Source organism: Penicillium chrysogenum, assembly GCF_028827035.1.
Source record: "Penicillium chrysogenum strain IBT 35668 chromosome Unknown utg000001l_segment0_segment0, whole genome shotgun sequence".
NCBI classification, from domain to species: domain Eukaryota; kingdom Fungi; phylum Ascomycota; class Eurotiomycetes; order Eurotiales; family Aspergillaceae; genus Penicillium; species Penicillium chrysogenum.
Genome location: NW_026622749.1, coordinates 7,215,911 through 7,238,480, shown reverse-complemented (window position 1 = coordinate 7,238,480; position 22,570 = coordinate 7,215,911). Strand labels below are relative to the sequence as shown.

General features: G+C 49.2%; 8 protein-coding genes across 8 annotated transcripts; 3 read left to right on the top strand and 5 right to left on the bottom strand.

The window, feature by feature from the left end:
• Window positions 1-2: 2 nt before the first annotated feature.
• On the top strand, window positions 3-869 carry N7489_002875 (PDGFA associated 1 family protein; the record flags this gene model as incomplete). Its single annotated transcript, XM_056708630.1, has 3 exons — window positions 3-51; window positions 105-172; window positions 243-869. 3 exons carry the CDS (start codon window positions 3-5, stop codon window positions 867-869), a joined length of 744 nt encoding a protein of 247 aa, XP_056572932.1.
• A 358-nt stretch (window positions 870-1,227) lies between these two features.
• N7489_002874 (unc-50 family protein) lies at window positions 1,228-2,413 on the bottom strand (the record flags this gene model as incomplete). Its single annotated transcript, XM_056708629.1, has 5 exons — window positions 2,271-2,413; window positions 2,118-2,217; window positions 2,022-2,055; window positions 1,600-1,937; window positions 1,228-1,539 (listed from the first exon to the last, which is right to left on the bottom strand). The coding sequence occupies exons 1-5, from the start codon at window positions 2,372-2,374 to the stop codon at window positions 1,228-1,230; spliced, it is 888 nt and encodes a 295-aa protein (XP_056572931.1). The 5' UTR covers window positions 2,375-2,413.
• Window positions 2,414-3,649: 1,236 nt separating this feature from the next.
• On the top strand, window positions 3,650-7,789 carry N7489_002873 (Sec7 domain protein; the record flags this gene model as incomplete). Its single annotated transcript, XM_056708628.1, has 1 exon — window positions 3,650-7,789. One exon carries the CDS (start codon window positions 3,650-3,652, stop codon window positions 7,787-7,789), a length of 4,140 nt encoding a protein of 1,379 aa, XP_056572930.1.
• Window positions 7,790-8,420: 631 nt separating this feature from the next.
• Window positions 8,421-13,134, top strand: N7489_002872 (putative anucleate primary sterigmata (ApsB); the record flags this gene model as incomplete). The annotated part of the gene is made up of 3 exons (XM_056708627.1): window positions 8,421-8,598; window positions 8,658-10,411; window positions 10,462-13,134. 3 exons carry the CDS (start codon window positions 8,421-8,423, stop codon window positions 13,132-13,134), a joined length of 4,605 nt encoding a protein of 1,534 aa, XP_056572929.1.
• Window positions 13,135-13,420: 286 nt separating this feature from the next.
• On the bottom strand, window positions 13,421-14,508 carry N7489_002871 (nicotinate-nucleotide diphosphorylase (carboxylating); the record flags this gene model as incomplete). Its single annotated transcript, XM_056708626.1, has 3 exons — window positions 13,421-14,150; window positions 14,223-14,278; window positions 14,353-14,508. The coding sequence occupies 3 exons, from the start codon at window positions 14,506-14,508 to the stop codon at window positions 13,421-13,423; spliced, it is 942 nt and encodes a 313-aa protein (XP_056572928.1).
• A 902-nt stretch (window positions 14,509-15,410) lies between these two features.
• N7489_002870 (aldose epimerase family protein) lies at window positions 15,411-16,515 on the bottom strand (the record flags this gene model as incomplete). Its single annotated transcript, XM_056708625.1, has 2 exons — window positions 15,411-15,909; window positions 16,019-16,515. 2 exons carry the CDS (start codon window positions 16,513-16,515, stop codon window positions 15,411-15,413), a joined length of 996 nt encoding a protein of 331 aa, XP_056572927.1.
• A 1,761-nt stretch (window positions 16,516-18,276) lies between these two features.
• On the bottom strand, window positions 18,277-19,314 carry N7489_002869 (Zn(II)2Cys6 transcription factor domain-containing protein; the record flags this gene model as incomplete). Its single annotated transcript, XM_056708624.1, has 3 exons — window positions 18,277-18,985; window positions 19,056-19,153; window positions 19,210-19,314. 3 exons carry the CDS (start codon window positions 19,312-19,314, stop codon window positions 18,277-18,279), a joined length of 912 nt encoding a protein of 303 aa, XP_056572926.1.
• A 1,572-nt stretch (window positions 19,315-20,886) lies between these two features.
• Window positions 20,887-21,980, bottom strand: N7489_002868 (putative RAS small monomeric GTPase; the record flags this gene model as incomplete). Its single annotated transcript, XM_056708623.1, has 5 exons — window positions 20,887-21,179; window positions 21,234-21,668; window positions 21,719-21,735; window positions 21,790-21,838; window positions 21,938-21,980. 5 exons carry the CDS (start codon window positions 21,978-21,980, stop codon window positions 20,887-20,889), a joined length of 837 nt encoding a protein of 278 aa, XP_056572925.1.
• Between the last annotated feature and the right edge of the window lie 590 nt (window positions 21,981-22,570).

The following is a 22,570-nucleotide window of genomic DNA, read 5'->3' as shown; positions in this document are numbered from 1 at the left end:
ATATGGCGCCCCGCGGTCGTGGAGGAAAATTCTCCAAGCCCACTCGAGGAGGTGTGTCGTGTGCGCCTGCAGAGTGCGAGATACTCGAAGCTGATCATGAGTAGGAGGCAAGCACTTCAGCAGAGATCTCCAGCCATTAGACAAGGATGGTAACCAGATGGGTCTCTGGCGCGTAAGCGGACTCCCAACCCCCTATTAACTCAAGTTCCACAACAGCAATCTGACCGTGATATCTCTCATAGGAGCCTGGTGACCAAATCAAGTCATCGGGCGACGAAGATTCTTCGTCCGAAGAAGAAAGCACCGAGGAATCCAGCGAGGACGAGTCTAAGCCTACCGAGTCATCCACAACAGGAACCCGCGAGGAGCGCCGCGCAGCCGCCAAAGCTAAGAAGGCAGCCGCATTGAAGAAACGAGGCCAAGGACCTGCCCAACCTGGGGATTTACCCCCTTCGGACTCGGAAGAATCCGACAACGACCTTCCCGCCAACCCCAACCACACTGCCAAGTCCCGCTCGCAAACCCTGAAGGCCGCTGAGCCCACTGCTGAGCCCAAGAAGGCCGCCAAGGTCAAGGATATCTCACAATTGTCCCGACGCGAGCGTGAGGCCGTCCAGGCCCAGCAGGCTCGCGAGCGTTACCAGAAGCTGCATGCCGAGGGTAAGACCGATGAGGCGAAAGCGGATCTGGCTCGTCTCGCCGTTATCCGTGAGCAGCGTGAGGCGGAGCGCCTGCGCAAGTTGGCTGAGAAGGAGGAGAAGGATGAGCAGGCCAAGGAACGAGCTCAAGCCGCCCAGGAGCGGGAGGATCGTATGCGCGCCGCAGCTTTGGGGAAGACTGGCAAGAAAGTTGGTGGAAAGAAGAAATAAGCTTGTGGATTTTTGTTTTATATGTGGTCATGACTTGGGTTGGATTGTTGTTGGTTACACATCTAGACAACGAGCAAAGAAAGCAAACACAGTTGAGTCCTTTGGAAATTAAGAACCAGACAAGTTGAATATGCCCAATATTGTAAATTGAAATCATGTACATCCCCCAATACCATTAGATAAACACCTCGGTTTTAGGCTGGCTTTTCTGATAATGAGCCGGTTAAAAAGAAATCAAAGTGCAAAAAAAGAAAAAAAAGAAAAAGAAAAGGTATTCGAAGTTTCATACACGGGATTGAAATCCCAGGGAGAATACATAGCCAAGAAAAGAGGTCTATTTGCGGGAAAGCTTGCTACTTCACACGCCCCAGAACAACCCCTCGACGCTGCGGCCTTGCATGACAATGCCCCAACCGGCAATCAGGCTGACTAGCCACATAACGACGAATATGAGGATGGGCACAAGTAGAAGTTCTGTGTTGTGCAAGAAGGGAAGAGCATTGTACCCCAGGAATGTGATGTAGGTGTAGTAAATGAGAGCAGAGAGGTAGAGCGAGTTTCCGAGGAAAGTAGCCAGGAAATTACTCGGGCTACGGGTGAGGAGCGGCAGAAGGAGGAACTGCACCACGTAGAGATGGAGATAGAGAGGAAAGAAGGCCCGGTTGGACACCTATACAAGGGCATTGTCAGTGGGTTGGAGATTCCATGCATTTGTGGCACGGAGTCTTACGTCAAAACAATATCCAAATTCCAATTGCTCCTTCTCCCCTGGCTGTGTAAACAAGCCCTGAGCAGCACCTCGTCTTCGGCCACGGGAGCCCCGCAGACCAGCCAGAGAGGCGGCAGCTCCGTTCGGACCGAATAGACGGCCGATGATAAAGTATCCAATTGTTGAGACAAATAGTGAGGAGCCAATGAAATGTACGACGACGAAGAGGAAGGTGAGGCGCATGATTGCGCCGAAGCCCGGCGTATAAGCAAGGCCCCATGCGAAGGCTGTGAGGAGGAGGAAGAATGATAGTAGGTAGGTGAATGACGGATCAGGCCGGTGCCATGTGTTCTTGGTTTCTGCTCAAAGGCGTCAATAGTGCTCGATTAGGGCGATGGGATCTGGCATTGCCATGGTTGTATGTGCTTTTCCGATCGAGGCACGGGGTCGAAGCTTGGAATAAGTAGACTCACGTTTCTAGGTCCGATGACATGGTCAGCATAGTTCGAGGGCCAGTTAGGGTAGTCAAGACCACTTACATGGTAGTATATCGATTTGAAGACCTTCTTAGGTGCGATCAACAACGAGGTCATCTCCCAAATGGCCATTTCAAAGTCCATTTGTGGAAATTTGAAGAGCCTGCCCCATATCAGTGATCGCCTCTCGCATCGAGGTTCTTTGGGGGTCCCTACCTCTTGAAGAAGCGCGGCATGCGGACGCTAGATCGGGATGCGGGTGTTGAGCCGAAGTTGGCAGGGCCGGCATGTTGGCGGGGGACGGAGATGTGAGGGTTCATGATCTTAGACCCCGTTTTTCGAGAAGGGAAATCAAGTCTCGGAGCATACACAATGCAGTCCGGTTGTTGTACGTGTACTATAGCTATAGGCCTATAAGGCATCCGATGCAAGTGGCCCGGTTTATGTCATCTTGGTCACGTGCTTATATCATATATGGATTTTTATACAGGAATACAACATGTACATCCATGTATGTATGTTTTAGTTGTTAATTGACACAGTACTCCGTATACTATATTCTCTTGCTTACTCGGATTATAATTCTAGTCGTTAGATTATATGTCTTCCGAACAAGTGTCATTCCAGGTGGAAAAGGTTCCCTCAGAGAATCCGCTCTGCAAGGGGCAGAATGATACACCATCAACATGCATAGTCAGAAATAAGGAGATACGGAGTATATTAATACATATGTAGAGAGTCCTTTTCTCTTAGATGTTATAATAGTGTACTTATACATGTATATAAATGTCTACGATATTGTATATAATCTATCTACGTAGTTACATGTACCACGGAAGTCAACATCCGATATACAAAGTAGCTCCCCCCACGGCTCCACTGTACTTTTGTAACAGATTGTATTCGAAAGGATTAGGTAGGAATACATGTATTGATCTATTTTAGTGGTGTACGTATATCGATAGTATAATATTATATACGTTTTACGAGTATAAGTAGAACATACGAGTCTATCAGCTAAATATGTATCTAATCAATGTACTTAAGACAATGTATGAAACCCCTGAATCTGTGGGCAAGTAATTTCCCCTGGACTGCACATGTGCTTCTATTCAGTTTTATCATGGTCTCTCCTTTGAACATATTTCATATTCTTAAAATATGTCTCATCTATTTTGAATATTTTGAATACAACATATATTTAATATATGTAAAATATTTCAAATATTCCTTTTTCAACCAAAGAGTCCCACCGTTCGGACTTTAAAAAAGTTCCCGCTAAACCGCTAAACCAACTTGCTCAGGAGTTCCCCGGTTTCTTATCTCTTCACCTTACTCGCCTGTTACATTCCCTTTTTTTTTTTTTTAGGGCTCTTCAATGTTTTCTTCTTTTACATTGCTTTGGACAATGACCAAGTGAATTACCCTTCAATCCGTCAAATCGGATACTGCAGGGAGCATCAGTTTCTCCAGTCACTTTGTATCTGGTACGTCGGCAACAGAACCTATATGGCATTCCCCTGGATCCAACCACAATGACCCTCGCGTGGGAATTGATCCTAAGAAGACTATAATTAACTTCTGTTAGCGCAATAATGTCCCAGCAACGGGAAGCGTACTCTCCTCCCCATACACCTCCCTCCCAAACCGCGAGATACAAGCCCTCCAAGCGTGGATACCCTGCTCGACCATCCATTCGGGATGCTTTTCCAGACGCCATGGATAACCCCGCGACAACCAGTGAGTCGGGAGATGATCGAGACCCGCATGATCTGTCTCTATCCCCGCAACATGCTACACGGACGTCAATTGTAGACAACATGCTTCTTTCGCTCGATCAATTCGCCCCTAGTTCCTCTGTTTTAGACGACTACCGTCTTTTCAATTCCGCCTTTGAAAACGACCATCACAGTCATTACTCGCAAGAATCCGATTCGCACGGCCGGTACCGTGGACACACGTTCTCCTCGTCGATGTCTTCGGAACCCGACTACGGATACGAAGATGGGAATGGCCACTATGCAACAATCACGGCGACAAAGGGCCGGCGTAGCAACAGCAGTTCCAATCACAAGACAACACCTCGGCAGATGGGAAGCTCGCGCGGTGGTACCGGGACCATGCCGCGGACAAACACTGCCCGGAAAGGCAGCAAAGGAAGCTCATCCTCTACCGCGGACTACTCATACACAATCCCCAGAGCACGAGCGGACCAGGGCTTGGGACGACGCTCAGCCAGCTTCGACTGTGGACCAAAACGAGCGTTCGCACCTTATGCCGATCCCAGTGTCGGTCCGGACTCGACGCTGTACGACGACCACGATGCTGCACCCACCCCGAGTGTCCCCGCAGGACCGCGAAAGGTTCACGACTATAGTAGGACACCGACAACTGCTGCCGCGCGGACACCGATAGCATCGCGACGGAACAGTATGAAATCGGCTCATGCCCCTCAAATTCGAAAGGTTCGGCCTGAAAATATCGGCACGGGAACTCTCAAAGCTCGGGACAACGACTTCCAAAATGTGGATGGTACGGATCTTGACCCCCCTCCGGCCATCACAGCTTCGTTGGACCCCCCTGCTCCCAGCCCGACCATCTCCTATAACAAGCCGGCTTTTCCTCCCCAGGAACCAACAGCAACCACCACAATATCGGCCAGCACCTCGACCAGCGTCTCCGCCAACCACCCAGCTCCAAGCACGAAAGAACGTCCAGGTTTCTTCCGGCGTGTTTTTGGATCTAAGAATCCAGCACCTGGACCGGCAGATGCAGCAAATGTAAACGCCAACGATCTATCACACCTACAAGACACCGAGAGCAGAGAAACCAATGGGACGACCGCCAGCCCAAAGGCACGAGCTCAGCAGGCAGCCAAGAGCTCTGCGGGTGCTTCTCCGTCCTCGATTCGCACAGGACCCCATCAGGTCGTGAATAAGAAATCTTCATTCTTCCGTAGAAGGAAGAGATCGGTGCCTGACCACGCTCCTCCACCAATTGTAATTCCTCAACATCTTGCACCGCAGACTATGGATACTATGGCGGCTCCAAGTCCTGTGAGCAGCCTGCGGCAAGTCATGAATCCCTACCTTGACGAGGAGTCAGACCGGAAAGAAAATGCGGACTGGGAGGCCAAGGTTCGACAACCAGCATTTTTGCAGGCGCAGAAGAAAAGAGAAAGTGTTTCAGCTCCTGGGGCTCCCAAAACGAAGACTTCTATTCAGCCCTCGGCTGCCTCTCGTGGCCAGGACCCCTCGCCCCTTGCAGAGAAGGATCGATCTTCGGATGGTGAAGCATCCACAGACTTTGCTTTGCAGGAGAAGTCCCAGAATGTTTCTGCCTCTGCTACTCTTTCCCCCGTTGTGGAGGATTTCTCGCGCAGCATCAAGTCACAGGTCGATGTTCCTCAAATCAATGTAGCCAGATTGGCGCTTCCATCTGAGGATCGGGTTTGTGAATCTCCTGTTGATTCTATATCAACAGCATCAAACTATCAGACCGCTGCGAACACCCCACTCATTGAGCAGGAAGAGTCTCGACCAGCTGATGACACCGAGAATGAGATAGATGGACCTGGCGAGGCTATTGAAGATGGACCCACAGCTGCGGATCGAGAACAAGCCCAAAGACTCTTCGACAGCCAGGATCAGGTGGTCGGTAACGAGCCTGCTGCCGCTTGGCTAGGTGACCCTGATCGGGCAATGGTTCGCGAAGCATATATGCGCCTGTACAACTGGTCTAATCTCGACATTGTTGCCTCTCTTCGGGTTCTTTGTGATCGCTTGGTGCTCAAGGGAGAAACCCAACAAGTGGATCGAGTGCTGGATGCCTTTTCGACCAGATGGTGTGATTGCAACCCAAGCCATGGCTTCAAAGCCACTGATGTTGTCCATACTATTTGCTATTCTATCCTGCTACTAAACACTGATCTTCACTTGGCTGACATCGATACAAAGATGACCAAATCCCAATTCGTTCGAAATACTATGCCCACTATCCACCGAGTGGCAATGGATGCCGCACCGGAAGGATTTGAGACGTTGCGTCCAATCAACCGCTCTAAGACTCAACCTCATGAAGCGCACTCCGCCCCTACATCGGCACGCTCCGCAACTTTCCCTCCAGAGGTCACCCACAGCTCGTTTGACAAAGATGGCGATGCCAATGTTGGTGCTGGGCCTTTGGTTAGCACGCCATTCACTGGAACAGTCAGAGCGTGGGAGCAACAGGTTGAAGCGGTACTCAAGGAATTCTACACATCCATCCAAAAGCAAAGGCTGCCTCTGTTTGGTGCCCAACCAGAACGTGAAGTGTCTCGCATGTCGTCCAACAACTTTTTGGGCCCCTCTAGCGGTACGCTTCGTAGGAGTCCCAGCACAATTAGCAAGAGCGGTTCCGATATCTTCCCTCGCGGTCGTTCTGCCAATTCAAGCCACGGAGCTGCACGGTGGTCATCCAAACCCCGCTCCCGAGCTGGGAGGCTTTATCCTCCTTCGGCGATGGGCTCCAGCCGTACCAGCCTAGACGACCAATCATCTGTCTGGAGTCCAACTGGGTCCAGTACCTGGAGTAAATATTCTCTGGGTAAGTTCACTTCAGCCTCTGTGGACTCTTTTGGCTCAGATTTCCCACGTGGCGAATACCAACAATCTATTGGTTTTGCCAATGCTCTGAGTCAGGCCATCATTCGGGAGGACTCTGCTCCCTCGGTGTACAGTTATGAGGAGCCTGAGCGAACCACCCCTCTGCTTGAGGATGACACGCTGGCTCTTGCCGGAGCCCCGTGGGCCAAGGAGGGAAGCCTAAAGCATAAGCATCACCTAGATGCGGTGGACAAACGGGCGAAGGACCGGAACTGGAATGACTGTTTTGCAGTTATACAGCAAGGCTGGATGCGTCTTTTCTCCTTCAACAACTCCACCAAGTCGATGCGGCAAAAGGCTAAACAGCGCGGAGGGGTTATAGTCGGTGGTGGCAACTGGACGGAAAATGCAGAAGAGCTTTGGAAGTTCATGCTGCGCCAAACCATCGCCAGCGCCTTACCATCGCCTGGGTACTCCAAGTCTCGTCCTCATGTGTGGGCCCTGAGTTTGCCTACTGGAGCGGTTCACCTCTTCCAAGCTGGAACACCTGAGATCGTCCGAGAATTTGTCTCCACGGCCAATTACTGGAGCGCGCGATTATCCAAGCAACCTCTGGTAGGCGGCATCAGCAACATCGAATATGGATGGAGCGACAGTGTCATTAACAGCGCGCTGATCGGCGGTGAAAGTCGATCCCCGCCGCCTTCGTCAGGCGCACGGCCGAGTATTCAAAGCTCTATCCGAAGCTCCATGGATCATCAGGGTGTGCGACCCCGACTTCCCGCGGATCGGGTCAACATCAGTGACTGGAGCCCACCGCAGCAAAGTATGGTCGCCTCCAATCTGACAGAGGAGGAACAGTGGAAGGCCCTGCAGGCCTACGTGCAGAACGTGGAAGATGATCTCTCTCGGCACAATGAGCTGCGTTCCGCGATGAACCTTGCATTCTCCCCACGCCACCCCAACGCCGCTAAAGCTATGGCAAACTGGGAACGGAAATCATCATATCTGCTGCGTGAGATTGTTAAATTCCGCACGTATATTGACTCCTTGCGCAACGCCATCAGCTCTAAAGAGAGAATCTTCGCTTCAACCAACTACTCCCAAGAGGGTGAGGAAGCAACCATGGAGCCCACGGAGCCGACAGCGTAATTGCACATTCTTTCTTCTCGGCTTCGAATACACCGGCTGTCCATACATATACATATGCACCTTTCTTTTTGGCTTCCGGGGGGAACTCCATGCTACATACATTCAAAAGCGACCTGATACTGATACCTTGGTCTTTTTCTTTTCTTTTCTTTTCTTCTTGTGTTTGTTTGATACAACCCTGTCTACTATACCTCTTTCCCTTCTAATGTTCTGTGACGGCGTGGATTACTGATTATTCCCTTTAATGCTTGGGACGGTGATGTGATACTATGGATACCATGATTGTCTTTTTTTTCTTTAGATATGAATATCATTTGTATATTTTCGTTTACACTGTGAAGCATCGACAGCCTGTATAGCTTAGTGGTATACGCGTTGCAATTAAGGTGTTTGGTATAAATAGTGCGTGGCAATACCAATACATGATTGTACCTGGCCGTGTCTATATTGTTGTATCGACGCATCAACGCACCTATGCCAAATGCTCTTGCCAGATGACTTTCGAATATGTTTTGCCAAGTTAGACCTTTCTTTTCTTCATGTTTCTTTTTGATTTGAATATTGCCCATAGATTCATCTCTCGGGCTCTCGACTCTCTCTCTCTCTACTTCCGATACATCAAAATACAACAATGAGCGCTCATTCGCCGATCGAAGCGGGTAGCGAGATGCAGGGAGTGGATACCCAAACACTGGGCGTCATCTCCCTCGTTACAACAGTGCGCACCTCTGTGTCGGCATTCCAGACGCCAGATCAATCCTTGAATGATCTCAGTACAGAATACTTCATGGCAGAGGACGCACCGGGGGGTCTTCCCCGAACTCGGTAACACCGTCCCAATCTGAATACGCGCAATCAACCCCTTCAGAGCCGGACCATGAAGATCATGACCATGAACATCAAGACCATGAAGACCCTGAATTTACGATGACATCGACCCAGCTAGATCTGGATGATCACAGCTTTATTCCTTCCTCTGTCGACCGCGACGAGAGCAGTCTATTCCATCCATCGAGCGAACATGGCGACCACGAACGCGCCAATAACCAAACCCTAATCGAAGAGCACGAAATGCGCCGCAAATTGATGGACATTGAGTCAAGCTTTCTGCCCGAACCCTCTACGATTGACGTGGCTGCGGCCGGTCCTGCTGCTGGCGCGGATGATACGTACTTAGTCGGGGTTCCAAAGAATGATGCTACAAACACAACGCAGGACTCCTCACAGCTCTCATCCATAGAACCTGCCGAGACAAACCCGATGGAAGACGATGAACGCAGAGGAGAGGAGCAGCTGAATACGAACTTGGACTCGGCGCCTGGCCCTGCAGAACAACCTGTCGACAACTCCTTACTCGACTCACTCTCCTCGTCACCTATGGCAGCTGCAGCGCTACGCCGAAATCAATCCACATTATCCGAAAATGCGCGAGACACCAGCCAGCTTTCCCAGGATGAGCGCCCCTTCAGATCTGAATTTTCCATGGCCCAGAACGAATCGCAACTCACTCCCTCGAAGCTTCGAAACACCTCCCGCAGCCTGTCACCCGGTGCTTCGCACCTATTTAGTGACCAGAGTGGCAGTGCTACTGGTAGTCGTAGAGCTAGCCGACCCAAGTACCTGACCAGCCGACAATCGGCCCATCGTCTCTCACACTCCTCGGTCGCAAGTAACAACACTGAAACAACCAACAGCGATGCCACACTGGGTGCGGACTATGCCCTTCAAACCGGAGGCGCAACTTCTGACAACTATGGAAGTTTACACACGGGAAGTCGTGCGCAGATGGCCAGGACAACCAGTCTCGGTAGCATGGCATCTGGGATCTCCGGATATAGTGAAGAAAATCCACTTGATAAAAGAAATACCGCTGGTCCTACGGATGGCGGCCTACATACTCTGGAGGAGGAAGGCTCGCCACATTCTCGTGCCGGTCCTGTTGACCATGAAGACACCTCCACACCGGTGACGCCAAAGGCAAAGCCACAAGACAGCAATGTCCCCACAGATACGGCAATTGCTGAGCGGGTTAAAGGCATTCAAATTCCTACCGCATTTGCGCACCGGTTCCGGGAGGACTTCCAAGCGTCCCCTGAGAAGCGTTTAGGGGCCTCGACCCCTGCGTTTGCGAAAAGTGGCCGAAACCTGACCCTCAAGGAACAGAGCAGTACCATCGATCGCTTGGCGAAGGAGAACTTTGACCTGAAAATGCGAATTCACTTTCTTAATGAGGCGTTGAACAAGCGATCCGAGGAAGGAATCAAGGAGATGATCTCGGAGAACGTCGAGCTCAAATCAGATAAGGTCAAGCTCTCAAAGGATAATCAAAACCTAAGACGCAAGATTCGAGACTTGGAAAAGCAAGTGAAAGACCATCAATCGGACAAGGACTCTATGGTCAATCACGACCCCGAAGGATCAGATGACGGTGATCGCGACTCGGCCCAAGACGAAGAGATCGTCTTCCTACGCGAACGGGTTGAAACTCATGAACTCGAGATTGAGCGTATGAGATCGGAAACCATTGCACGGGAAAGTGAGAAGCGACGGTTGGCCGAGATGGTCAAGTCGCTCAGCGATAATCGTGCGGGAGAGTCCGATGCGGGTGCGAGAGAAGAGCGAGTAAGTCAGATGGACACAATCAATCAGATCCAAGCTAATTAACTATGTAGGAGATGTGGAAGGATATGCTTGACGCAGAGACCTCAGCGCGAGAGCAAGCCGAGGAAGAAAATCGAAGGCTTCGAGACGAGTCGATTCGTTTACGGACTGAGATGTATTCTGTCACAAAGCATGGCCAATATGACTCTCTTTCATACACGTCTGATAGAGATGGCAACCGAGCCCACACCGTTCCCAACAGCACGCTTGTTGTAGAGCTGGGGCTTCTTAAACAGGAGAACGCAGAACTAAGAAAAGAAGTTAGTGCTCAGACTTCAATGCTCACTTCTCGCAACCGAGAAAAGGAACGTCTTTATCAGGAGATCGAAGAATTGAAGCTCGGAGAGCGTCGTCATGTTGGCCGATCCATAGCTGGGGACAGTATCTTCGACCGTTCTGCCTCTCGCACTCATGTCCGACCACCGTCTCAGGCTAGCGACGGAACGGGCATGTCACGGAGCGATATGGACCGCGATGAACTCGAAGCCCGGAATGGACAACTCCGGGACTTAGTGTCGACCCTCAAACTTGAGAATCAAGCGATCCGAGCCGAACTTGAGGACTACATTGGAGAATTAGAGGCTCTTGACAAAGCATACCAGGCTGATGTTGATCAAGCCGAAGAAGAGATGCAAAACCTACAGCAAGAACGAGACCAGGCCGTGCATATGGCAAACGAGCGAGATGCCGCTTTCCAGGACCTGCGGGCCGAGGCGCAGGAAGAGTTGGATACACTTGGAGACGAACTTGACCAGAAGATAGTTGAGTGCCAGCGCATGAACGAGGACCTGAGAAACCAGGACGAAAACCTCAGGGTTTTGCAGGCGGAAATGCGATCTGCCAACGAAGGCATCATCCGTCTTGAGGAAGATGCACAGAACAACCTGGCCGCATACAAGTCTGTGCAGCAAGAGCTTGAGGAGACCAATCGCGAGATGGAGTCTGTGGAGAAGAGCCTATCTGAGGCCAACACCAAGGTGCAGCGGCTGACAGTGCAGATTGAGTCGAGCCAGAATGAGATTGCTTTCCTTCGCGAAGAGCAAGACGGCGATAAGATCCGCATCGGAGACCTTGAGTCGGATCTCAAGAACTACCACATGAGTTTGGTCACCGAAAAGGAGAAGACTAGAGAACTCGAGCAACGACTGGCAGATGAACGTCACCAGCGAGAAGTGGTTGGAAGCAAGGAAAAGCAAGATGTCCAGCGTATCATGAATGAACTGAACCGCGAAGCTTCATCTTCCAAGGAGGAGGTCCGACGTCTGAAGAAGAGCCTTTCGGCCCAGGAGATTGAAACCTCCACCTGGCGAGAACGGTTGATGGACCTCGAAAACAATTTGAGAGAAACTCTAGGTGATCTCAGCGGTAGTCGGTCTAGCTTGATCACCAATATCATGAAGCTGCAAAAGGAACTGGAATCGACCGCCCTGGAGTTGGAGAGCGTCCGCTCGCAGCTAGACGAGAAAGAATCTCTACTTCGAAACCGTGATGCACTACTCGAAAGTCATGGGCTTGAGTCACGCAAACTCTCAGAACTCTTGGATCGCGAACGACACGCGCGCCGAGCCGACAAGCAGTCGTTTGAGTCGTCGCTCAAATCTCACCAACAGGCATCCCGAACCATCACGCAAAGCAATTCCCGTATCACGGATCTGGAAAAAGCGCGGACAGAAGACCGCAAGAGATATGCATCGCTGGAGCAGCAATTCAAGGACCAGCTTAGCGAGAGGAACATCATGTTCCTTAACATTTGGAAGAGACTATCTGGGCTTTGCGGCCCTGACTGGGCGCACTCCAACAGTCTCATCAATGGCAATCTCCCGAGCCAGGAGGTCATTGGTAATATTTTGTTCTGGCCGGGCTTCAGCCGCAACCTTCTGCTTGCAATGAAGACTGTCGAGGCCGTGATGGCGGGTTTCAAGACCCGCATCAAGAGCATTGACCACGAGTTGACCAAGCGTTACCACACGCTTGAGCTGTCATATAACGGACGGATCAAGAAGCTCGAGCGCCTCGAAGAGGCTTTGAAAAATATGCGATCCGGTCGCGGACAGTCGAGCTCCACGCCGGAGATTTCTAAACTGCGTGGGGAGAACCGCCTGCTGAAAGCTGAACTCAACCTGCTTCAATCGAACTCGCGAGTACAAGGTCCTGCGTCTGCTGCGGCTGCAGTCATGGCATCGGGACCCCGATCTCCTTCTTTGGCGTCAACAGCGGAGTCGGAACGATCCTTGGGGCGTTCTAGCTCTACAGCTGGCGCTGAAAGACCTCGCCCCGAGAAAGGTCTCGCTCGCAGTGGCACGGGACTTCCGCAGCCTTCTCACTCCTCTTCTAGCAGCACATTGACCAACAACAATGCTGGAACGATGATTCCACGCACACGCAGCTCGCATAGTGGCTGGGATGGTGGCGATGAGAAATGGATTCACAGGCTGCATGAGCTGGAGAGGCGACTCAAATCTGAACGTGAAGGTCGCCTCCTGGATCGCAGTGGCGCTCGCAAGCGACTCGAAGAGCGCGATGCTGAGAACCAGAAGCTTCGAGATCAGCTCAGCCGGGAGCGTACGCGACGCGGGCCTTCGGGGACCACTGCAGATGGCGGCAGTCGCAATCGTCCTCCTGTCTCAGATGAGGCCCCAAGCTCCAGTGAAGGGGAGGGCATCACCGTCGACATCGAGGTTTGATTTCGTTGTCGCTTTTCCCCCTGTTACTATATATACCCACCACCTGTTTGTGTTTCGCTTCCACATTACACTTATCGCATATGCTTGTAATGATCATCCACGAGGGTAATGAAACGACGAAAGGCGTTTGGAGTTTCAATTTTTTTTTTTTTTTTTACTTGGGGCTACAACAACAGTTTGTTGAAGGATTGTCAGGGTCTTTTGTGCATATTATTTTTGTCTCATTGTACTTTATACACGTCCATATGATCTATTAAGACGAATCCTTTGTATGATACAGTCCAATCTACCGCAACGATACCTTGAGCGAGAAATCCACGATCCCCGTGCCCTGATGGATCGAGCTGGTAGACAAGATATCGACATCGGCACAGACATACGCCGGCGCATTCTCTTCCGTCAATCCACCACTCACCTCAATCAGGAAAGCCTTCTTAGAAGCCCATTCACGCTTCAGCTGCGCCGCGGCCTCTCGCACCCCCTCGGGTGTAAAGTTGTCCAACATAATGATATCAGCCCCAGCCCCAATCGCCGCATTAGCCTCCTCCACACTCCGACACTCAACCTCAACCTTAGTCGAGAACCCACCAGTAGCCTTAGCCGCCTGCACAGCGCGCGGGATCGCCGCCGCAATAGACTCAATCGACGACGGGTCCGCAACACCGCCATCCGCCGCAGCCCGGTTGTTCGCGCACGCCCACACGTGGTTATCCTTCAGCATGGTCATGGAGCTCAAATCATGGCGGTGCGGGTCGGCGCCGCCAGCAAGCATCCCATATTTCTCCACAAGTCGGAACCCAGGCGTTGTCTTCCTTGTACCGGCCAGGGTACCTTGCCATCCTTGCGCACGTAGCGCACCGACCATGGAGGCGCTCTTGCTGGCAATGCCTGAGCAACGCGCGAGAATGTTTAGGGCTACGCGCTCGCCGAGGAGGATCTTGCGGATGGGGCCGCGGACGGTTGCGCAATGCTGGATTGGAGTGATTGCTTCGCCTTCTTTGATGTGCCATTCGATTCTGGATGGGTTAGAGAGGTGTGGTTGTGACCGTGAGTGGGGGCATGGAGGAGTGAAGGACTAGGAGACTTACGTGCAGCCTAGTTGCGAGAAGACCTCGTCGAAGAATGGTACGCCTGCGACGATGCCCTAGAGGGGTTGATCAGGTAATGTTCTTCTCATTGGTAGGTAATGATGTCTGGTTATAGACTCTGTTGGTTTACCTTGCTCTTTCCCAGTAGTCGAGCCTCGCCCTCTGACTCGCCAACGACAAAGCCGCCATAATCCAGGCTAGGGCAGTCCTCTTCCAGCCAGGATGTTATGACACGCTTGTAGTTGCCAGGTAGTAAATGGCGCAAATCTCCATGGGCTGAGGCCATTGTGAAGAGTAGGTTGGGAGGCAAATGAATTGGATAAAGGTGCTGGAGATGTTGATCTGCGAGTTCGCGTGTTGAAGTTCCCCCGCGCGGGGTGAAGAACGGGTTGGCCCGATCTCCGATTATGGCCGGGACCACGTGATAGCATGGTATAATAACGGATATAGTAGGGAGTACCTATATACGTACCTAGGGGTATATATATAACGAAACTATGTAGTTACATAGTAATTATATCTTAGGGTACTTCAGGCATTAGGCTAACATGCCCAGGTGGTTATGACTATGTCCTATTACTAAGATGCCCCTATACCTAGGTACGTACCTAGGTAAGATCGCACAGATATATACTTAACTATACTTAAAACCTAAAAACAATCCTATATCCGTAACTCCAATAATAAAGATAAAATAGTAATAGTGCCTTATAGCGCCACTTACCGGGAATACGGCACACTAAAAGAGACAGATCGTCACGGGCTTGACATTCCCAGTGGAGAAGAGATTCTTCTCGAAGGGAGCGGGGCATATATATGAATTGGGAAATTGGTTTGAATTGGAATACCGTATACAGAGTATGTATATACTATATACTAGATATGCATATCTGATATGTACCTAGTTAGTCAAGCGTAGAAGTTAAGAGAGATTCACATGTTTCATGTTTCAATAAAATCATCTGATAAAAAAAAGAAATCAAATCCCGAAGACACGGGCCGAGGACCCGGGACGGAGATAACTTGGTCGGATTCGGCATTGAATTTTTCTTTTTCTCTTTTTCTGATTACAATGTGTATACTATGCCGAGGTGCCTTGTATAATATTTCGAAATATGTCTAGACCCCACACTGAGAATGTAAAAATGTCTCATAACATTAATGTACTGCTATACCTCTTTTACTAATTCAAGCTTTCCACGCCTTGTAAACAGTCTTGCAGCCAAACAACTGACCCTTCTTCAGCAGGACCATGGACCGCCACTCAGGCTCGTTGATCGCATTCACAAATCGGCTAGGTTCCACACAGAATCCAGCTCCCTCATGGTGTGCCGGCGCACCATTGACCGAGGGCACATCGATGTACTTGCCAGTGTAGAACTGGAAGGCAGGCTCGGTGCTGTGCACCTCGAGATGCAGACCCGTGCTGGCGTTGCTGAACTGCGCCAGGCGGCGCAGCGGCAAGCCACGAGTGTCCAAGGGTATCTTGCTGGCATCGGACTCCAGCACAAAGACGTCGTCGATGTGTGCGCCCGTTGCGGCGAGCGTGAATGGGGTTGTCACGTCGCGCGGGAACTTGGCAACCCCACCTGAAGGGATGCCCGTGCTATCGAGTGGCAGATAGTCGCCCGTGGCGAGTTGGGCGGTGGTGCCCGAGATATCGGGTCCATCGCCGATGTTGAAGTAGCTGTGAGAGGTGGGGGGGGACTTGGTCAGCGGATAGCTCCAATTTTCAAGATTGGTGTCGTCATCAACCTCAAACAGGGGAGAAAAGGGAGACGGGGCTGGGCATTTACCTGTGGTTGGTGAGGTTGACTACAGTCTCCTCGCACTCGTTGCCAGTGAATTCTACCTCGTACTCGGCCGTCAAGACGGTCTTGGCGTCACCCTCCTTGCTGGCGGTGTACCACACGCGCACCTCGACGGTACCGGGGTACCCCTCCTCACCATCTTTGCAAAGGTACTTGAACAGCAAGGCGTCGTGGCCATTGCGCTGAACGGTGTGTGGACCGTCAAAGATGCGCTTACCCCAACCCTTCTCACCACCATGCAGGGAATTGGGACCGTCATTCTGCGTCAGTTGGATCTTCTGGCCATTCAGCTCCTGGATCAAACCATCCTTGATGCGGTTCGCGACGCGGCCGATGGTGGCACCATAGTGCGGGGAGTTGTGCTTGACATAGTCGTCTTGCGTGGGGAAACCTAGAACGATGTTCTTGCCGCCGACGCGGAATTCTTGAATGATGGCGCCCAAAGGCAAGAAGGTAAATGCAGCTTGTTCGGGGGCGGACATGATGGGATTTTTTTCTTATTTTTCTTTCGGAGACGGTGGGGGAAAGAAGACTATGTACATTTCATTTTTAGGGCCGACATGACGTTGCAACCCCGCAATCTGCGGGATGAATCACCGACAACACCTATTCGAATTTTTTGTTTAGCATAAATGGTGATATTCGGGGCATTCAGAGGTCTTTCATGCCCTGAGAGGGTCCTAGTTTCAAAGTGATTAGGCTAAAAGGGAGAGTCTTTGAATTAGCCCGGGTTTTTAGGGTAAAGCTCAACTCGTGACTTCTGACTTCTTCCGTAATCCAACATATAAAAACATAAAGACCTTGAAACCTTCTAAGGTTGGAGCCCGGACCCAAGTCACTTGGGCCAGTTCACCGAACTATAAACTATAAAGACCAAAAGGTAATGTGTATTGAATTGGTATTCTCCAATCAGAGATTTACACCAATATATCATAAAGCGGACATAGCACGTCGGTGTTAGGGTAAGCCTGCATCCGGTCGGAGGACACGAAGTCCGGCGTCCGAAGGGATCTATACCCCGGACTCGTGTCGGCCCATTGAAAGGAAAAAAAAGAAAAAAAAAAGAAATGGAGACATGCCAAGGTTTCAGGATTAATAATTGGTAAGTCCTTAGGTACGGAGTACGGAGTACATAATAGAGGATTGGCATTGGGTTGGCATTGGATTGGCATTTGTATTGAATTGGCATTGTATTAGGCAGGCATTTTCATTTTCTTGGTCTGTTAGTCTAGTTTGACAAAACAAAGCAGGTTTGGCGATAACTGGGGCTGTGTGTCAGGGGTCTAAAGCGAATACGATATACGAATACATATACGGCTTGGCTATAACTCAGTTTATATAAGTGTTGAGTCCGTAAATAAGAATTTTGAACATGTGTCCAACATACGGAGTAATGGAATAATGGAATTCCATTACTCCGTATGTTGTATTGTTATATGCTGTATATTTCCATGTGGGATCCCGGAGCATTTGACCCGTAACGGTGAATCGGGACTTCGGCGACTTTGATCTCCATATGGACCTAACTAGGTACCTAACTAGGTAACTTACTACCTCTACGGAGTAGGGTTATAAAGCAAAAGTCTGACGTAAGCCGAAAAGAGCAAAAATCGCTCAACTGTGGAGATTTCGGAGAGAAAAGAAATTTATTACATATCCGCTGAGTCAGAAGATCAATAATCAATTGATGTTGCCCAGATGTAGGTAAACCCTGGAGGTAATAATATATTACAATATCAGAACATTGAAGAGAGTCCGAATTATTCCCGTTCATCTTTCATCGTCTGGAACGGTACAATATAGGCCTCCTGTATATAAAGTCCAATGAGATCATTGCCCGTTTAGGATAGTGTAACGGTGACATGACCTTGGATGACCTTTGAACTTCATTGAAATTGTAATTAGATAGAAACATCCCTTGAAACCGTTTTAAAACTCCAGAAAAGAAAAATAAAAAAGAAAGTAGGAAGAATCAAATAATAGAAAACCCAAGGAAAAAAACAATAGATAAAACTCCAAAACTCCAAAAACCGGTTCACTGTACAGAGGTGATTAGGACCCAATTGCGCCTGAATCCAGTCAACAGAACCTGTGGGGGAAAATAGCCCCGGAGAAGAGATAGAAGAGATAGAAGAAAAAAAAAAAAAAAAAAGCAGAACATGTATAGTATACATGCATCACGTCATACGGCGTTAAATAAAAAAAAAAGTCGAAAAGAAAGTAACCCTAAAAAAGGATAAGGCTCAGATCGAGGTGATCTCCGTAGGGTTTGGATTGAGGAATTGGTTGAAATCCTCATAGTCGTTCTTGGAATCGAGATATGACCCTTGGGACAAGCAATTGATGGGAACCTGACGATTGAACATAGGCGACGATAGCTGCTGGTCGTCAAAGGGCATATTGGAGTAATCGGCCGTGGACATCAAATCCATCTCGTCAAAAGGATTGAACCCGTTACTGGGCCACTGTTGCGGACCTTGCAAAGCTAATGGATTGACCACGCCCTGCATAGACATGGGTTGGGCGAATTGTGGGGTGTTGGGCATCTGAGGGGGATGAGGCTCGGTCTTAATGGGCGCACGTGTCGAGGGACTGTATGTTGGCGGCGTGGGCGGCATGTGTTGCTGGGAGAAAGCATCGGATGAGAAACGCGAGCGGGGAACTGGTGATTGGGGACTATCAGAGCCACCATCGGAGGATTCCTGGCGTTGCATGCCGGCGTTGGTGTGCCATAGATCCTGCTGTAGGGCTTCGGGGTTTTCCTCGAAGCGCTCACCCTTGGAGCCATCGAGGGCGCCGAGGCGCATGAGCAGGTCGTGGGTGAGTGGGTGACCGTTGGGTTCGAGTTTCAGCTGTTCGCCGGGCCAGCCTTCGCCTTCGATATTGCGTCGATAGAGTTCCTGGAGACCATGGACCAGCCAAGATTGTTGCTGTTCAAGCATCTCAACGTATCTATAACGGGAGATAGCTAGTCAGTCGGGGGGGTTTCATTGGGGCTTTTGAATAGAGCTATTTAGCTTACCCCTTCGGGTACACTTTATCATGCGCCTTCTTGCGTTCCCCAAAGACGCAGATAGCATTGTCTGCACGACAACGGGAACACGGGCTGGATCCATCACACTGTCCGGGGTCAGTGTATGTTGGGACGATCACCTTTTTTTTGTTTGTACACATACCTTGGATTTCTTCAAGCGACACCGATCGCATGCTTTGCATACTCTTTTGCGGACATTGCTGTCCGAATGCGAGTCTGATGTTGGCGTTGATTGGCGCGCTGCCATGATTTATGAAGTCGAAAGTATGATGGAGAGAGAGAATATCGGGGACTTTTGACCCTTAGCTATACTTCTTAGATCCGAGTAAGGATCGACGTCAAATCGGGGTCAATGATATAATGATGTTAACAGGTGAAAAGAAATTGAGTTCAGATAAAGTAGACGGATGCAGATAGGAAATCCTTGGGACCGTATAGGAATAAGGAATAATAAGAATAATAGAATAATAGAAAGCGTAGTAAGTAGGTAATATGGGAGAAGTGAAGTAATAAAAGTCACTCCAAGGTCACCATGGGAGTAGATGTGCATATATAGGATATGACCAAAAAAAAAGAGGGGGCCTTCTAGTTTAGGAATTTATTTTATTTTATTTTAAATTTTTAATATTTATTAGAGTCATGGATATAATGTTGTAGGGTCTAGTTCTAACAGTCTAACAAGAAAATGAGCAAAAAGAGCATAAAAAAAGGGATCGGATCGAAGATCATAAAATACAGTACAGTGTCAATACGAGCCAAAATTACTGGATGACTCGGCATCTGCTGACGGAGCTCGGGGACTTTTAACTGACGTATATCCGAGTGGAGTGCATTTCCGACCAGACATTTATTGGATTTATTGGATTTGATTTTGTAGAATATTGAATATACATGTGTATATATATATATATGTATATTGTAGAATATCGGAGTACACGAATAGAAGTAGTATATAGAAGTTAGGAATATAAAATAGACTATAGAATAGAATAGAATAACAAATATGAATATTCTTGGCAGCATAAATGTATAAGCGTATAAAAAAATAAAAGAAAAAAAACAAAATCGGCAAGCCCATGCCGAATTGCATGTTGCACCCGAGTCTTCATTATATTATGTATTCCGATATTCCATGTATACTACAATCAAGATCTAGTTTACTATGTTGTATATACAACATATATACAACATACAACGTCAGCAGTAATCCTGTTTCCAAATGGAATGATTCATGACCCCTACAACATTACCAACAAGGCGAAAAAGTCCATGACGTAACGATTCTCGCCCAATCAGGAACATCCACGGATAGTTCCTCTTTAGGATATCCCTCTCACCTCACAGGGCTCTGACTATACATATGTAATCAAAAGTAATCAAAAAGTAATCAAAGTGACCAAAAGGGCTAGACCTTTTCTTTCTAGAATATATCCTGTTTCTCTTCTCTCCGGTTTCCGACCTCGGAAGTTCCCTATTTCCATTTCCCTCGATCTTCCCTGCAGTTCAAAAGCTTAGCTAAAAATACTTACCACATTGGGAAATACGTGACGATATATATTCGAATTCAATTCAACTCAAATTCAAATGTCAATCCGTGGGAACTCTCTACAATATAGCGTAGGTCTTATAAGACCGGTTTAACGCCGGAGATGCATTCCGAGTCCATTCACTTTATTCACCCCGCTTGGGTTGCTCTTCCTCACATGTTCCCCAGCTCAACTCTTATGCACACAGATATTTTGTCCAATATATATGCATACATATATACATATGACAGGGGTATAGTATAATCTACATCTTTATATAACATACACATCCATCAACAAGAGCAGTGAAAACACCAGAGCTGACAAACGCAGCAACCCCGATAGCACTTTTGACGTTCATGTTTTTCGGCTCCGTTCTGGACTTCACCCTGTTCCTGACCCTGTTCGCCGGTTGGTTCCGTAGTCTTCCGTTTGATAAACCCCCACACGCGACTTCGACGGGACCGGGTCTCGCCTGCAATTGTGTCTACAGTGGTGGTTGGTAGGGTATTGTGCGATGGCTCGGCGCACGGGGGAGGAAGCACACCGTGTTGGCTTTGGAGTCGGGCTTCGACCACGCGACGGACTAAATCTATCCAGTCATTAGCTCGACTCTTGTCCCCTCTCCAGCATATCATACGAGCAAAGGTTTCCTCAATGTTGACCATCTCGCGAGCACTGGTCTCCATAAACCCGCAGCCGTGCTTGCGCGCATACTCGAGTCCATCGCGGGATGTCACCACGCGACCATCCTTGAGATCACATTTGTTGCCCGCAACGATCTTAACTGGCGGTGGCAGGCCAACGTGGCCTACGCCGGATTTCTTTTTCGACTCCTGGCGCAGTCGCTGGTTGTCCTCGACGCGTTGCTCCGCCTCCATATGGATCATCTCCATGAAATGATCTAGCGTTTCAAGACTCGACGGGTTGGTGATATCGTAAACCAAGAGGAACGCATCGGAGTTCAGGGTCGAGGCAGACCATAGCCCACGGTACTCCTCCTGGCCTGCGGTATCGGTGATGGAGAGGACGTAGGGGTGGCCATCGACGGTGCGGGTGACGGAGTAGGAATCCTCTAGGCCTGATTAGAATTTTGGAATGACATCGAAATGGGGCGGGCAATACCGATAGTTGGATCATATCTAGAAATGAGATATTAGCATTGGTTTTCCCAAGGTCAGGGGGCAAGTTCTCACTCGTGAACCCATTGGCTACGGACCAGCCGCATGGTGATGGAGGATTTGCCTGCATCCCGATCGGATCAGATCTCGATTGCGCGAAACCCGGAATGGCCCCGACTCGCGGAGACAGGATATTCCCAGACAAGAGAAGGTTCTAACATACCACATCCACCATCTCCGCAGATGGTGATTGAGATCTTGTCCATGGCCAACGGACATTGGAGGTGTACGGAGTTAGGGGGAAATGTTGATAGGGGGTTATTAATATAATAGGGGGTTATCAATAGTACCGATGTGCCTATATTGTATACACCGTAGCTTACTACGTATATGTATGTTGTATAGCTCTGATTAGTTGATCTATCCATCTCTTAATGTACCTAATACCATTATTGACCACTCTTTCTATAATTGTCTTTGTGATAGGTCTGGGGGTTTTGCCTCTCGAAATACATAGACATGGCATTGGATATATAGCACTGGACATTACAATTACTTCAATCTATATATATATAGTATATATAGGATAGAATGAGAAAGAAAAAGACAATAGAATAGAATACAATTGAGAGATGAAATATATAGGGAATGTCAAATTCCCCGTACATACTCCGTGTGTATATGGGAATATGGGAAGCTTGGCAAGTACTTCTCCACATCCATTTTGTACTTTGGAGCTCTCCCTCCTTCTCTCTCTCTCTCTCTCTCTTGTCTCCCTTGCTCTTCTTCTTGTTTTCATCTCCTCCCTCTCCTTCTTTCTTCTAATACCGAACACATTCAATCCTATCATCCACAA